We start from the raw sequence: 17,406 nt of genomic DNA, 5'->3' as shown, positions 1-17,406 counted from the left end.
CCACTTTGATACGTGTAATGTTGTCCAATTGGCAATTCTCGCTAAAAGTGGTCGATAACCAAAACCAAAACTTGCAATTTGCTTGGCCATTAGTAATGTAATGCAATTATCTCAAATAATCCAATTGCACTATAATATTATATAATATTATAATATATATATATATATATATTAAAGTCAAGTAATTCCTATCTATAGTCAAATTCTGTATGAGGTCATTTTAATTTATTTTCCATCAAAATTATAATTTTTTCCTCATCAATTCTTATATCTCTTTAAGGATTGAAATTTAAAAATATATTTAAAATTTTATATGAGTTGAAACATGATTCACTTTGCCTTTTTAGAATTTTAGTATTTCAATATATTCATGTAATCTTTAAATCTCAATTATTGAAAAAATCCAAAAGCATTAAGAGAGTATCTAATTGCAAATTCATCTAATGTCCTAATGAGAGTCTTGACATTTTTTCTTATTGAAAAATTATTGCATGTATATATATATAATTTTGATGGTACTTTGACAGGGATTCAAACATCTCCAATGGTTGTAAGAATAGATATTAGCAATAAGTAAAATAGACAGTATTTTTAAAAAAACTAGTATCCAAGGATGATGTTTATTTTGAATGTCAAGCTGATATGTCCTAGATATTGTCAAGATAAATATCTATTCTAGAAGCTCCAACAAACATTCTCTAATTTCTATTAAAGCCAAAATTTTCTTTAAAAAGTTTTTTTTTTTTTCCAAAAGGGAAAAATTATTTTTTTCTGGAAGGGAAAAAAGTTGGTAAAAAAAGAATTTAATTAATAGCTAATAATAGTCATCAATAGTTTTTGCACTCATTAGAGCATCTCCAATAGCTCATTAAAAAAATAGATAGCTATTTAAAAAAAAATTCAATGATCTATCTAAGTATCTTATCAAACTAATGTGATAAGGAGAGAGGAGAAAAAAAAAATGAGACAGTCAAATGACCCTCTAAGAGTAAAGGACAAACATTCTGAAATTTCATAAATAAACTTTTTTTTTAAAAGTCAATTCTTTCAAAGAAGAAAATAAATGAAAAAAAAAATCTCCAATGATGAATGTGAATTGTTTTATATGTCCCATAAAAATTGACACTAAATCTATATGGCATGAATACATAGTTAATTGTAAGATTATTTTCCAATGATAATGTGTATAAAAGCTTATTTATTTATAGCTATCAATTAATTAAATATTTTATTAGTTTTTTTTCAAATGAATTAAACTTTTTTAGGAAAATTTTGTTTTTTAATAAATTTCAAACAGATCTTCCAAAAATAGAGGATCACTTTAACATTGTCTATTTACAATACATACCAAAATACCTATGCAGTACAAGTTTGATAGGGTTTAACCAAATGAATTGTATGCAGGTTTCAACTTTTACTTTTTCTATCATCGAGTTTGTTTTTTTACTGATATATCCTTATGTAGAGCTTGTCGACACAAATTTATAAACTGGTGATATGCCTAGTTTTGAGTTACAATTTATAAATTATAGATCTGTAAGTTTAAGCATCAATATGTTATCGTCCAAACTAGTGCCAATTTTTGTCTTTAGTGAATCCTAAGTCTATTTATAAACATGAGAACTAAGCACACTAATGAGATTATAAAATGCCTAAAATACCTTCTAAAATCCATCAAAGCTGCAAATAACCCCTCCCATGCCAATGCACTTCCGATTAAATCAAGCCTCACAACCCATATTATCCTTTGATCTATTGAAAAACTGACCTTAACCTAGAAAAACTCATCGAAAAACATGCCACATGCTTAGATGAGAGTTTTTTTAATGAGACTAACTTTTCCATTCACTAGTGTTTTGGCTAAAATCCAGCCATTTTAGGCTGTATGACAACCCTAGTCCACTTATTTTAGACCTTTGAAGTCTAAATATGGCCTTTATTTTTACCTAATTATAAGTCATTTAAGAGATATACTAATTTGAAGTTTGATCGGATTTTCCAATCCATTTTTCAATCATTGCCGATGATGATTAACAGAGATGGGTTCATCATCATGTTACCCATTTCATGGGCTTTCATGGATATATAATTTGTCAATTATAATTGAATTTTGAATAATAACCCAATATGGGTCAATTTGTGTAAATACTAAATAAAATTGGACCATATTTGGATAATTTATGACCAAATTGATATTTGAAACTTGTTCCTAGATAATATTAGAACCCATTTGAAGGTTCATTTTCACAACATTGACCTTCGGATGAAAAATCTCAATTTTGAATAGCGAAACATAAGAGATCGCAATATACTTGGATTATTTAGTATTTAATTTATGCAATTTTAAAGTTATATAAATTATTTTAAAACACATTAATATCCTTTGTTTAATTTTTGAAATCTAAAGAATATTTCATTACATTATATGCAACCGTACTTCGTCTGGAGTCAATCTTGTCAAGAAGCAGAAGTGACAATTGGCAGTATCTATGAGAACTGGTTTAGTACGGCCTATAATAAGCTAAGGGTCATAAGACGAGTTCTTCCCATAGTTTTTCTATTACATGATGTCTTTAGTACGCTAAAGATTATAAAATAAATTTTTTTTCATGGCTTATTTCTTGCAACAATGCCTTTGAAACATTAAAGGTGATATAATGGGTTCACCCTATGATCTCTCTCTCTCTCTCTACTACAGGTGATATTCGAGGACACTGTGCACTACTTAACAGTATTAATTACATCATAATATATCATTTATTATTCTCAGCGAATAGTCAATATAATTTATTTGTAGTTTTACCACACTTTTCATAATTATTTTATAAAATTATATTTATATTATTTTATACTCACTATTTAAATCATAATTGATCAACTTCATAATATTTTGATTACAAAGACTCATTCATATTATTTATATAATCACTATTAGAATGCTTTGATTTAAAGTATAAACACACTAGTGACTATAATAAGTATATTTAATAATGACTTACAGTATAAAAGGTTGTTAATTGTAGTTCTATGCATACTGTTATAGTTGTACCTGTATCTATATATCAATATATTTTTTTCATATTGCACGCATTGGTTGTCAATGGTTTAGGTGAGATTTCATTGAGCTTTCCTTTAAATATTGTTCAATAAGAATTCCCCAGGCGAGACCATCCAAGATTGCTGGGTGAGATTCTATCAACCTAGAATTAGATAGTGTCAATTTTTATACCAAATATAGAGCAACTCACATTCACTACTTAAGATACTCTTTAACATTGAGAACAATTTTTTATTTGATTATACATTTATACCATTTCTATATCTACATCGTCAATTTCTCTTTCACGTGTGGAGCAATCCACATCATCTAGATTCTATATGGATTGCTATGTGTCAATCCATATCATTTAATCTCTTGAAGGGATACGTGTGATTAAATATAAACCAATCAAAAATTGTTACATTAGTTTTTTATGCACATCTTGATACATTCATTTGGTATATATGTATTTGGTATATCTAGTATTATTCTTCCAACAAGCCTTTATAATGTGAGAGATCATTTCAATCTTGTCATGTTCTTTGTAATGACCACCTATTAAACCACACCCAAAAATGCTAAAAATTAAACAAATCAAAATGCTTACTTGAAAATATAAAAATATCTATAGTAGCTACAACATTTGGGTTACATAATTAGTCCAACTAAAAGCCTAGAATCTCTATTCTTATATTATAATTTAGGCTTTAAATATATATTTCACATATTTGCAACATTTTAAATTTAGATGGTTAATCTATATTAAAAATACATAAATAAACATAAAAGTCGAGCTTTTATTAATTTCGACCAAATTTGATTTTTTTTTCTTTTTTTGTTAAGTATTTATAAAGGATAAATTCTAAAATCTGATTTACTATCCATATCAAACATATAATAGGAATAATTATTCAATTTTCTAGTTTTTATTCTCAGGAATAGCTAATTCTATTTTAAGAGGGATAATTATTTCATAAACCAAACATGCCATTATATTTTTTTCTCAATTATTTTTATGAGATATTTATTTTCTTCTAAAACTCCGCTTGGAAAGTATCAAAGTTGAGAGGAAAATCGAATCTCGAAATTTAATTTTCTAAAATTTAATTTTCTGATAATTAATTTCTCTTTGTTTGGCGACTAATAAAAAAATTAAGATTTGTAAGTAATTAGATTTAATATTGTATAATAAATCAAGGAAAAACATGTATTTTAAAAAAAATTCAAAATTATTTTTCTTTGAAATTCTCAAAATGACACCTATATAGGTAGGAACAACTTTCCCATATATTTTTTTATATTGATGAAAAACTAATTTCCTGAACCCACACTTTTCCATCTTACAATAAATATCCAAACAAAAGAAAGTAATCACATTTCTAGGATAATTAAATTCCCATTAACATATCGTACATAGATGGGAACAACTTTCCCACATATTTTTCTATATTAATGGAAAACTAATTTCCTGAACCCACACTTTGTCACCTTACAATAATATCCAAATAAAAAAAAATCATCACTTTTCCAGAAGAATTAGATTCCCACTAACTTTACATTTATCCAAACATGCCATAACAAATTTCTCATATGCAGTAAAACTTAAATCGTTTATGTTTCTATTTTTCTCTCCCCCTAAGTACTATATACTCTAAACATAGCCTTAAAAGGAAAAAAAAAAAATTAATTGTGCATCTTCTTCTAAAAGGACAATGGAGCTAAAGTAGTATTCTGAGTTATTGTTTCAACTATGAATTTACTTCTGCCACCTATAACCCAATTTTACAACTTTTAGAATATTATTTCAAGAAATTAAAAATATATTCTTTTTTATATATCACCAATTAATAATGGGAGAAATATACCATCCTTATTCAGTTAAATACTTTTATTTATGATAATCTTAAAGCTTAAACCATCCCAAGGCGTAGAGGCAGTTAAAGCTCCATACCTCATGAGTAGAAAACAAATATAAATATTTCATATATATAAGAGTTTTTACACAAACACAGGATAATTCAAATAAATGCAGCCCTGGTCAAATGCAACATCAATGTACGGAAAATGTCCCCCCAAAAACAAAAATTGTATGGAAATGATAAACTATGAACACAATCTATATGTCTTAGTTAACCTGCTCCAATCATTTATAAATTTTCATTATATTGACACACAAGTACCATTACAATGTTACAAATTACAGAAAGGTGACAGAGTTGAAATCCAAATCCGGAACCTGGCTCTAACACGATGTTAAGGGTGTGTTTTTTTTCTAATAAGATGTTAACAGTTAATTACAAATACTTATTTATATCCATTTATGTTTGAACTACTCCAACAGAAGGCACCTGGAAATTAACAAGTGGTAGAAGTTTTAGCTGGACAAAGAAAACAAATATGATTTCTGGCATATGGGATTTTCTAACAAGTGAAACTCATTCAGAGAAGATGATAGAATTGGGCAAGTCATGAAACCACTCTTCCTAATAACCTAAAATTGTTGGGTTGGATCCATACTGAGGTTCACAATGGAACTAAAAATTGGGAATGCTATATGGAGGTATTAAAAGTGACCCACAACCACCTCTCTCAAAATTTTGAAGTTTTTAGGATGCGATCAAAACTAGCATATAACAAATCAATTATTCAAAATGAATCAAAACAATATATATATATATATATAAAATTCTCATATAAGGACCTGTTCTGATGGAAAGCCATCAGGACCTACCTTATCAATTGTCAAATCTCTGTTAAAGGTTGCGATTAGAAAATACATTTGAGGTTTATATGAATCTTAACATGATTCACTTTGCCCTCTTAAAGTTAGCATTTCACTAAGTCATAGTCGTCACCTAAAAACTTCCAGCTCCACCTTGACAAGATGAAAATTGGAAGTAAATAGACAGCATATCTGATTTTTCAAAAGCTTTTATTGATCACACAGATTAAACAACAAGCTATATAGAATAAAAAGAAAAAATTACAAATACAATCTACTAGAATAAAAAAATATATATATGGAAGCTTGTTAAGAATATTGTTCAAATGAACAATACTAATCTCATCTACACTATTTTAAAATACAACAAATTTTAGTTACTTTTTCTCCTCTAGTTTAAATAGAAGATACAACATAATTTCACCAAAAGATGAAACAAACTTCACCAGGATGAAGCGGGAATCTAATAATGGAGTAATATATTTATGACACTCAAGACTACATCTATAATAAAGATGTAGCAAAGGGATGGCATATCTCTAGATTAGAAAGTGATTCTTTCGAAAAGTGGAGTAACAATACCACAATAATGGACCCTGGATAAAAATCTCGTAACAGTCTAATAATTACACTAAATAGAAGGGGCAATTTTAGGGTACCTTCTTCTGGTTATTCTTTGGCTATGCACTTGCATTTCCTTTGATGCTCCGTGAGTTCCTGAAATTTTCCAAGTTTTTAAATACGTAAGCACTTTAGTTTACATAGCATCAGACATCCAATGTATCCACAAAACATTAACATATTTCTGTATCTCTCGCATCTAGTAGTTTTTGTCAGAGAGGAAAGAGAAAGAATTTCCCTCTATTTGGAAAATTTTAGAACCAAAATGAATAAGTTCGAAGTCTCAATATTTCTTTGCTAGACCCAGACTTAATAGAGAACTAAAATATTTTAATGTTTTAATACTTGACAGATTTAAATAACATACAAATAAATATGTACTGAGATGTTTGTTGAACATGTTAATGCAGATAATACCTGAATCTGCCTTTGTAGATGTTTCACATACTCTACCGCTTCTTCTAGCATATCAGCAGTATTTGTTTGCTGCAAGCAAGACAAACACAAGTTCCGACTCAAACAATTATTGTATTACGAAAAATCATCATATGGATGGTGTTTAAAAACAAAAGATGGTAGACTTTCATAATGGAAAGTTACTGGTATAGATCCCAAGCTGTCATTTTACATATACAATAGGATTTCTATCTCTAGAACTTATCATTAACTAAGCCACGTAGCTACTTGCTCATAGACGAATGTTGCTTCAATCTCTAAGGTCTACATGTCAAAAACTGACACAATTTCCATTTCATACAGACATGAAGCTTAAAGTTAAAGAAAGCCACTTTTTATTGAATCTCATACCAATACATTACAAATTAATATAAGGGAAGAACATTATCTCAAATGGCACACAGTAAATGCCAAATTCAAAAAGCTAAGTAAATTCCCAAGCCAAGAGTAACTTTTAATGCCATTACATGATTTGTCACGCATATTCAGGCCCATATATATGCTCCACATACACTACTAAAATTGAATCATTGTAAATACAAGCTTTTCCAAAAATATTAGTTTAAAAAATGCTTATAGTTCTCCATCTAATGCTTATGAAGGTAGACAAACAAAGATGATCCAATATTGACTTCTAAAATAAAAATTGGCAGTGCTTTCGCTCAATAATTTTATAAATCTCTCGAAAAAAGAAGCACAGGTAACTAAGGTGATATACAAAGTTGACTGCATATAACAAGAAGCATAAATACATGCAGGATTTTGATAGAGTAAGAATGTCATGAAAACCTTATGGTAAGAACATCCTGTGTGCCAAACCACATCATCCATACTAATTGCCACATAGGAAATACATATTATTAATCAAATTTAAAAATATTCAGTTAACCTTTTGTAATATTCTCGTGTATCTAGTGCGAATCTGACACATTGTAATTTTCCCATTTAGGTTTTATATGAAAAAAAATAAAAATATATTTAAATTGTGTGGCATAATTTAGATGATTGTAACTTGTCACATATGCTGTCTTTACCATAAGAACCTTACCATGTCGCTACTATATCAGAATTGAATTCATGCATATGCATAAGTCTGAATTTTCTACACACTTTATGCATTGGATTAAAAAATAATAAATTAAATAGGCGGAAAGTAGATATCTTAATGATTTATCAAGGTGAAAAAGAAAAATAAAGTTAATAAATGCTGCTAATGATCCTTGTAAAATTTAACTAATATAAATTCCATTTATAAGTAGCTAGGAAATTAATTAACCATCCTTCAAAATTAATTGATAGTAAAGTCTCAAACAGTATTTAGTTGTAAAATCTTACCTATTATTTGAATTATTAATTACAACAGTTTAGCATATTAGCTATATTCATATTGTAAAGTTCAACAATTCCACCTAATTTTAACTTCCAAGAGATTAATTTTGTGTCATTTTCTTGACTTGTAATTAGTCTAGAGGTCAATGAAATAACTATTCTATCTGCCACAAATTAAAGTACAATTTAAATCCTATTTAAAGAAAAATTCTGGAAAGGTGTACCTTATCCATGTTTGGAACAAGCTCTTGAAGTTTCCTTATCCGGTCACTGATTCGAGTTCTACGAACCTATTATTCCCACATAAAAATAATTAAAAGAAATAAAAAAAAAAAAAACTGTAAACCAAAATAAGAACAAAATAAACGAATAATTAAACACACCATCAACATGATCAAATTCAATGATTAGGAAACAAAGTAATTAATGAATCCTGACCCTCTCTGCAATGCTCCGAGGATGCGTAGCAAAGCCTCGCTTGGCTCTAACCCGGCATGGAACTGAATCCTCCAAAAGCTTTTCCATCTCCATATCCAACAATCCTGAAACCTGTCCGCTAGCTTGCTCTCCTTTCTACTAATAAATAAATAAATAAATAAATAAAATCGAATAAAAAAAAAAAAAGAAAACAGCAAATAAAAAACACAGAACAGAAAACAGAGAATTGAATATCTAAAAACACCAGCTGAGATGAGAGCTTTGGGGAGAAGTGCTGTGCAGGCTGTGCTTCCCCTTCCCTGACCCTTTTACTTCCCGTAGTAGAAGAAACATTGATATTCGGAGATACCAAATCGAAGTTCGCCGGAATTCCGAAGTTGGAGAAGTAAGTCTCCGACGAACCGCTGGAATTTCCAAGAAAATCGGCTGGAGAACTGTTCTGTCGGGCAAACCCGGCTTCGAAAGACCCACCCGGATCCGCCGAGGGAGCGAAAGGAACAGTGTTTGTCGAACTGGGTGCTGGGGTATTATCAGCAAGAAGCTGTGTCAAGCACTGGTTGGGCTTCAATGGGTCTTCTTCTTCGTCATCAAGTAGCGCTTCCAACCATGAAGCCGGAGCTGAGCGGAATCGGGCGAGTCCGACCCGACTCACCCCACCACCAACTCCACCTCCACCACCGCTGCTGCTACTACCGCCAGGTGTCGATTGCATCGGCTTCCTAGATTACTGGCTCAGTGGGTTTCGGAGCTCTGCTTCTTTTTCTCTTCAATGGAGGAAAAATAGAAAAATAATTAAAAAATAATAATAATTATTATTTTCGGTTTTCTTTTGCCCTTCGCTCTGTGGGGAGCTTTTTAGACCAACAAAAATCAGATGGTTCTTTCATTTTTTGTGCAACTGTGGCACTGTGCATATTAAATAAAATGAGCCCGCAATCTAGTATGGTTTAGCGAATCTTCATCTTTCTTTCTGAACCGTCAGATTTGTTGAAAACTACGGTTTGACGTTTCTTCTGATGAAAGTACCGGTGATTAGTTTAGGAATGACGTACACGTTACGAGATGGGTAACATGTTAGGCTCAAAGAGGACGGCCGTGTGAGGCTGGAGTGCTTCAACGTCATCGTTTTCTGAAATTGACTACAAAATGTAAAAGCCTAGTCCCAGTCGAAAGCTGATACGTGAATACACGCTCCTTTAAGAAGTGGGGTGGGGGGGTTTGAATAGTAAGAGAGTGGGTATACGGCGCGTGGGATAGGGATTTAACACTTTTTGAGTCCTGGGCTTCAATATTTTCCCTTTCATTGCTTTTTGTGGCAAATTTAAGGTGGAGAGTAGAGAGAGACCCCTAGTTGAACCCAGCCACAAATCCATATTACAATTGGGGAAAGATTGGCATTTTGGATTTAGACGTGGACTTTCACTTGGTTTAATTTTCTTTCCTTTTTTTTATTTATTTGTTTTTTTTTTTTTTTGTTTTTTTTTTTTGACCTTTCTTTTGTAACATTTCCCTGTGTTGTTTTTTTTAACCAATTTTTCTTTTTCTTGGCAAAATGGTGGGGACCCCAACAAAGGTTTACTAGAATCCAAGGGTCGAAAAAAGTCTACACACCATTTTGAGATGTGTTTGGTACCATACAAGTAGCATCCAACCCAAAAGTGAAAAGAAAGGAAAAGAGGAAATATATTCATGTAAAGTTTGAAAAAAATTGATGGCACTTGGCAGTTAAATATGGGCTTTTGGCACTTTGGACAAGGTGAAACGAAGAAAGTTTTAGCCTTTTTCTTTTTTTTTTTTTTTTTTTTGGCCTCTTTTTTATTAGGGTGGACTTTATCACTGTATGTCCCTCACTCTCAAAAAGTTTTTCTTATTATTATTATTAAAAGAATTTTCATCCCAATTAAAATTTAAACATTTGATTTAGATATGCATTTTTAATAATTTTATTATTAAATTACACCTATAAATACTAATAATCAATAAGTCTTTACTTTTGTAAATCTACTAATAATTTATATAATCTATAATAGTTTTCTGTTTGGATTTTTTTAATAATAAATGTTAATTTTTTACAAAAATATATTTTTTTACATAATTGCTAGTGGAAACTAGAATTTCTATAAATTTTCTTTAAAAAAAAAATACAAGAACAGAAAAAGACCATATATTGGAAAAAATTGTATAACAAAAACGTTAAAGTGAAAAAATGCACGTCATATAATGTCATGGTATAGAGCAAATTCCAACATTGGAAGGTCACCATTAAATGGGTAAGGAAGCTTATTACTCAATTGTAACAAGGTAATGCCCATCTATTTAGCTGAAAAAATAAAAATAAAAATAAAAATAAAAAGAAGAAGAAAAAAATTTATCACTATGCCCATCTATCTTTGTATTGAAATTCTAAATGCCAAAGGCAAACATTTATTTGATTTTCTGTAATACTAGAGTCCTCATTCTTTGTTTTTGGTACAATGTAGGAGGGCAATAACCCCAAGATAAGTGTAAATGGTGAACGTTCCTTTCTGGCATGGTTTGAAATATTAATTATTGTTTCGAAGTCTAGATGTATCTTTTTGAAACCTTTTTGAATAGTTTTCTAAATTAGAAGAAGTTTAAGGTCCTCAATAAAATAAATAAATATAGCTTTTTAGTTTTTTTTTCCCCTTTTTTATTATTATTTTTTCAATAACAGAAGTAAAAGTTAACCAAATAAATCACATCTTTATCACAATAAGGCGTGGAAAAGGGGTTGAGAACAAACAAACAAAAATTGGACCTCTCTAAAGAATCAAGTTCTAGTTGACCGTTCTTGATTTTTTTTTTCTTTTAGTTGGATATCTTTTTCTTGGGTTATTAGGTCCACTCGCTGCGAATCTATAAAATAAAAAGTAAATAAATAAAACCATGAAAAAAAGAAAAAAAATTAGTCTATTTCCAATTAATTAGCCCTTAAAATTTTTTTATTTTATACACTAAGGCAATGATTTTTCAGTTACATAGTGATCAACTAGTGAAAATCAATTGAGTTGGAAGGCTGGTCCATGAGCTCATGCCTCATGTTGGTTTGTTGCTTTTGGTATTTGCCAAGATTGGAACTTCGGTAGATAATCAAAACATTAAAATTATTTTGCTAAAGTGACTTTAACTCCCTTTTAAGGTACAAAATCAATTATATATCTATATAAAAAGGGGTTCGTGATTAAGATGTCTTGCGCTCGGACTTGGAGTGAGAGTGACCCTAATAAACCAGACAACAATGAGGGAATTCTAGAAGTGGTAATTTGTGTCCATGTGTCGTGTTTGTATCGATCCATTTAATAATCATGTCAAAAATGTTCAATCTTAATCCGATCCATTTATTAATCATGTCACGTATTTAAAACACTAACCTAACTTGTTTATAAACAGGTTAACCTGATACGATCCGTTTAACACGATTACTTTAACAGGTCGCGTTGACATGTTAACCTATTAACCTGAATATTGACCTATTAACCTAAAAATTATCTTATTTATTGAAAATTAACATATTAATTCAAAATTAACTTATTTATTGAAAATTAATTTGTTTACTAATATATTTATTCTACTAACTTGAAAATCAAGCTCCCTATTTGAAAATGATTTGAAAATAATAATTAAAAAAAACAACATAAAAATAATTTAAGTATTAAAAAATTAAAATAGAATATTTAAATTTCATAATAATATACCTTCAAATTATATTTGCAAATCCTAATCCACAATACATTAATCTCAATACATGTGCTTTTATAAATTTTTTTAATTTATAATATTTTTTTATTAAATAATATATTATGGATAAAATTATAATTTAAATAGGTTGTAATAAGTATATAATCGTGTTAGGTTGAAACTGACACATTTAATAAATAGATAAGAACGGATCAATCCAAAAATGATACGATTAATAATCGTGTTAAACGGATTGATCCGATTATGATCCGAATCCATTTATGATAAATCCAAATTCATTTATTTCATGTCGTTTTCAAATCGTGTTACCGTATCATAATCCAAATTGCTACCTCTAAGGAATTTCTAATAAAAAGAAAAGCCTTGCCTTATTTATAAAACAGTAGATTTAATGTATAATGATATATGAAGACCCATTGGATCAGTAGTAGCATAAGCTTCTATTTGCTAATTTTATCCTTTTATTCAAGATTATTAATGATCAAAGAATTATATAGATTCTGCTTAGTATAATTTTGGAAAAGCTGCTTTTAACTTGTAAATTCAAAAACTGCTTCTAAATATACTACTTAGACAATTTTTATTTAGTGTCTTAGATTTAAAAAAAAAGCTTATAATCAAAACTTGTAAAAAATAACTTATTAGAAAGCTTTTAAAGAGAAGTAGAAGAATGATTAACAATACAACGAAACATAAAGTATTATTTAGCATAATTTTTGTTTTTACTTCTAGTTCTGCATTTCATATCTGTTTTACATGATTTTTAAAAAGTCAAAAATAATTTTTAAAATTAAGAAAACTGCTTTTGAATTTGTTTGAATAATTTTTTAAAAGTACAGTTTTTAATTAAAAGTGCTTTGGAGAGACGTTGGTAGAAGATGACTTCAAAAAACGACGCTTATTAAATTTTTTTTTTTCCCTGTTTTTTTGTTTCTCTCGTTAAACTTTTGTTTCTTTATTCTGTCTCTCTCATCCTATTTTTTCATATTGGAATTACAAATCATTGATTCTTCTTGAAATTTTGGGTTACTTTATAGGAGCTTATAAGCTAATTTAAATAAATTTTTATTTTAATCTTCAATAAATATTTTATCTTTCCTCTGTGTTTTTCATCACTGTGTTTATTGGATTATAAATGCATATAATTTGATTAGTTATATTTATATTCTCTTTTTGTCATTAAATATAAAATAGATATTATCAATATTACAATAGTTTCTTGCATATTATTGATACCAAACAAATATAAAAACTCTTCCAAAACATAAGACTCCTTTAGCCAAAAAAAAAAAAAAAAAAAACAAAAAAACAAAAAAACAAAAAAAAGGTTTTCATACGTCAATTTAAAAGTTCTGACTTCTCTTTTTCCACCGCTCAAAAACACTACTTTTGAAATTTGATTTAACAATTCGATAGGCAAGGCCGCCTACTTCGTTGAAAAAGTCTTATCAGCTACAAGGGTTTGGCTTTGTAGGTTGCAGTTATGTCATTTTTCATTAAATTATTGTTTGGTATATGCTACGTTGCATCCCCATATAAATATGTCGGTTTGACCAGGAAACGGGAGAATTTGCACCACCGTAGGCAGGCCAACCGGGTAGTGAGCACGGTGGAAACGATATGCATGCAAAAAGAAAAAAGATACCATGCAAAAGAGAACTATTATACGGAAAACTTCAACAAAGAAAACCCACAAACAATATTGGTCAACTACCACATTAAATTAATCCATACAATTTAGCCTCACTAACCATAAGAATCACGTATCTTTTTTTTTTTTTTTTTTTTTTTATGAATAAAAATAAGAATCAAGTATCAACCTTCATCAAACTAGCTTTGTGTACATCATTGACCAAAAGAAGAAGATACCCTTGCAGAAGAGAAGTATTATATGGAAAACTTCAACAAAGAAAACCCACCAACTACATTGGTCAACTACCAAATTAAATTAATCCATACAATTTAGCGTCACTAACCATAAGAATCAAGTATTATTATTATTATTTTTTTGGGTGAATAACTATGAAAATCAAGTGTCAACCTTCATCAAACTAGTCTACCGTACATCATTGATATATATTTATATATATAAAAAACTAGTGTACAAACCTTGATCCTTGGGGCAATAATATTTGCTTCGCCTCCCAAAAATCCTCACAAATGCTCCAAATACAAAATTGAGAAAATGCTTAAAGAAATAGGCATATATTTTTCAATTACAGTGTCAATCTGCTAGATTTTTTAGGTATGTCATTGTTGATCCAAAAATCTAACAATTTTTTACAAATTTTGAAAAATACAAGTTGTATCCCTCTCAAAGGACTCTCTTAAGCGAAAGCTTACCGAAAATCAGTCCATCCCTCAAAGAAAATCAGATAAACAAGTTCAAGACCCGCATAATCATTTATCTAATCTCAACCCTATCAATTATTTGGGCTTGGTCTTGATCATGGTCTTGGGCCGGCAGAGGAGAGAAGAGAGAGTAATTACACCAAGGACCATTGAACACGAGCATACTGAATGTGACACTATATTATTTTCCTCATTCGTTGAAAATAATAATAATAATAATAATAATAAATTGAACTCGGTGGTGGTGAGCCAGAGCGCAAGTTAAAAGGCAAGAGGAAAGTGGGAAGAGTCACATGGTGTTTGGGTTGAGTCTCTTATAAAATAAAAAATCGAAGCCTCATGTGAACGCTTTCACTGCTATTCTTTTTTCTTTTTTCAAAACCTCAAAACCACAATGATGAACCCATTTTCTATCATCATCATCGTCATCATCATCATCATCAATTTCATCCAACGGTCAGCAGCATCTCTCCCTCCCTTTTCCCACTGGCGCAGCCGATCATGTTAGCCGCCGCTGCCGCCGCTTCATCCTCCAGCAACTGGCTCCGAGCTGGCCGAAGCCGATACCTCTGCCTCTGCCTCTGCTTTCCCATCCTCCTTCCTTTCCTCTGCGCCACTTTCCCTCTCCTCTGCGCCGCTGAGCTGTGCGTCCGTCTTTGCCGCCGCCAGCGCTTGAGGAAGATCGCGCGTGATTCCAAAGAAGACGATGAGCGGCTTCGCCGATGCGAGGAAGGTCGTTGCGGTGCGGCGTTGGAGGAGGAGGAAGAGGTGGGTTTGTTGCAGAGGTACTTGGAAGATCAGCTTATGCTTGTTGGATCGGTCTATGACTGTGGGGACGATGATGTTGATGAAGATTTAGTGGGCTTTGGGTTTGTTGGCCATGGCGGTGGTCGTGCTGATGATTCTAGAACTCCTCTTTTGTGCTGATTTTGATTCGAATTTCATTCCATTTATTGTTTTGGAAATGGTTTTTTTTTTTTTTTTTTTTTTAGCTGTTTGTGTAAATGACACAGAGACTGTAGTCTAACTGTTGTTGAATCTAGGATTTTGTTTTGTGTAGTATTGGGGTTGGAAATGCCTGAAATTGTGAATATTTTCATCAACTTGAGAATATTTATTTTTCAAGAAATTATGAATATTCTATTTACTTGTTGCACAGAAACTGGTAGTCTAACTATTGTTGAATCTAGGATTTTGCTTTGTGTAGTCTTGGGATTGCCTGAAATTGTGAATATTTTCTCTAAATTGAGAATATTTGTTTTTTAAGAAATTATGAATATTCTTGTTGCATACTTTTTTGCAGTGTGAATTGCTTTTTAGCCTTTGTTTGGATGAATTAATGGAAATTATTTGTGTTTTTTCTAAGAAATAATTAGTACAGAGCACCGATAGCATAATGGAGAGATAAGAGTGATTGATGAATATGGTTATGCGGATTTGAAATTTTTTAAGAGTTTGGTGCAAATATATTCAAAATTTGAAGGATGGTTTATTTATTTATTTTGCTTTGAATTAAAGGTTAATTTTTTTTTTTTTTTTTTTTTTTTTTTTTTTTTAAATAGAAGTTCTCAGCTTGTATAGAGAAATTCTCTCTTTTCAAATTTCAAATGTTGATTCGGTTGAGGGGTAAGCTATGGAGGATATTATGATTTACTTTCTTTTTTCAAACATTTTTGTTAAAACATATATACTAACCTACTAAGTGAGCATCAATAAAAAAACGGGTGGCCAATTTAAAAGATTATTTACGTACATCTGAAAATTTTAATTACCTATAGATTGGAGTGTTAATTACAATATATGTCCACTTGTCCACGAAGAATAACCATCTACATTTCATTCAATTTGTGACATTTTTTTGGTTCACTTTCTTAGTTATTATCAATTTGGGTTTGATAAGAGAAATCGACTCGAAAACGATTGGTTAATTTATTGTGTCAAAACAATTATAAATGGATCATTAATCAGTTTACCCGTTTAATTTAAAATTGACAAAGATAAGTTAAATTAATGCATAGAAATTATGAATAATAATAACTAAATATATATATTTTAATTTAATAAAAATAATTATATTTTTTTAATTAAGTTAAACATATCAACTCGTTTATACTGAATATGAAATAAATATAGGTTAAAATTGAAATTTTTTGACAAAATTAGCCATTTTAAATAATAAGTTGACACAGAATATAATACACGAAATGTCATCCTTACCTAAAACAGTCTTGAATCTCAACACTACCATAAGTTAGGGAAGAAAAGAGAAAAAAAAAAAAAAATACCATAAGTTTACTTTTTTCTCCTAAAATGTTAAATTCAATTTTACAAGAGATAAATGCTTTTATAATTATTGTTTGATAAGGCACTAATTTTTTTATTTTATTTTAACTTTTTCTACTTACTGACGTATAATTTGCTTACCTGACAAAAAATATGAAATGAGATTATTTTTGTTATTTTTTCCTTTTGGGAAATCATCTACATTTTGTTTTTTGGAGAAAGAAAATCATCTTCTTGGTGATTATATAAAAGTAGTAATAGTTAATTTTCTAAAAAAATTCTTTTTAAAAGAAGTATTAAAAAATTCTACAGTGCTATTAATTATATTTATATATTTATATATGTATATATAAAATAATTATATGGCACAGAGTGCACTTAAAATTGATATTATTTTTAAAAAATATTAATTTTATTATATATATATATATATACATAGAAATTG

General features: G+C 29.7%; 2 protein-coding genes across 2 annotated transcripts; one reads left to right on the top strand and one right to left on the bottom strand.

Annotated features, from left to right (window-relative positions):
* Positions 1 to 6,037: 6,037 nt before the first annotated feature.
* Positions 6,038 to 9,501, bottom strand: LOC107434526 (transcription factor bHLH80). The gene is made up of 5 exons (XM_048475031.2): positions 8,851 to 9,501; positions 8,607 to 8,741; positions 8,393 to 8,458; positions 6,801 to 6,869; positions 6,038 to 6,479 (listed from the first exon to the last, which is right to left on the bottom strand). The coding sequence occupies exons 1-5, from the start codon at positions 9,316 to 9,318 to the stop codon at positions 6,432 to 6,434; spliced, it is 786 nt and encodes a 261-aa protein (XP_048330988.2). The 5' UTR covers positions 9,319 to 9,501; the 3' UTR covers positions 6,038 to 6,431.
* A 5,388-nt stretch (positions 9,502 to 14,889) lies between these two features.
* Positions 14,890 to 15,840, top strand: LOC107434530 (uncharacterized). The gene has a single exon (XM_016046005.4). It carries the CDS (start codon positions 15,180 to 15,182, stop codon positions 15,603 to 15,605), a length of 426 nt encoding a protein of 141 aa, XP_015901491.3. The 5' UTR covers positions 14,890 to 15,179; the 3' UTR covers positions 15,606 to 15,840.
* Positions 15,841 to 17,406: the final 1,566 nt, after the last annotated feature.

The sequence above is a fragment of the Ziziphus jujuba genome, chromosome 5, assembly GCF_031755915.1.
Source record: "Ziziphus jujuba cultivar Dongzao chromosome 5, ASM3175591v1".
Taxonomy (NCBI): Eukaryota; Viridiplantae; Streptophyta; class Magnoliopsida; order Rosales; family Rhamnaceae; genus Ziziphus; species Ziziphus jujuba.
Note: the sequence above shows the minus strand (reverse complement) of the source record. Positions and strands in the feature narration are given on the sequence as shown.

Coding starts and splice junctions, on each gene's coding strand:
- LOC107434526 (XM_048475031.2), bottom strand. CDS start 9,318: ATGCAATCGACACCTGGCGGTAGTAGCAGCAGCGGTGGTGGAGGTGGA. Junction 8,742..8,850: donor CAAAGCTCTCATCTCAGCTG/GTGTTTTTAGAT, acceptor ATTTATTAGTAG/AAAGGAGAGCAAGCTAGCGG. Junction 6,480..6,800: donor ATCTACAAAGGCAGATTCAG/GTATTATCTGCA, acceptor GGAAAATTTCAG/GAACTCACGGAGCATCAAAG.
- LOC107434530 (XM_016046005.4), top strand. CDS start 15,180: ATGTTAGCCGCCGCTGCCGCCGCTTCATCCTCCAGCAACTGGCTCCGA.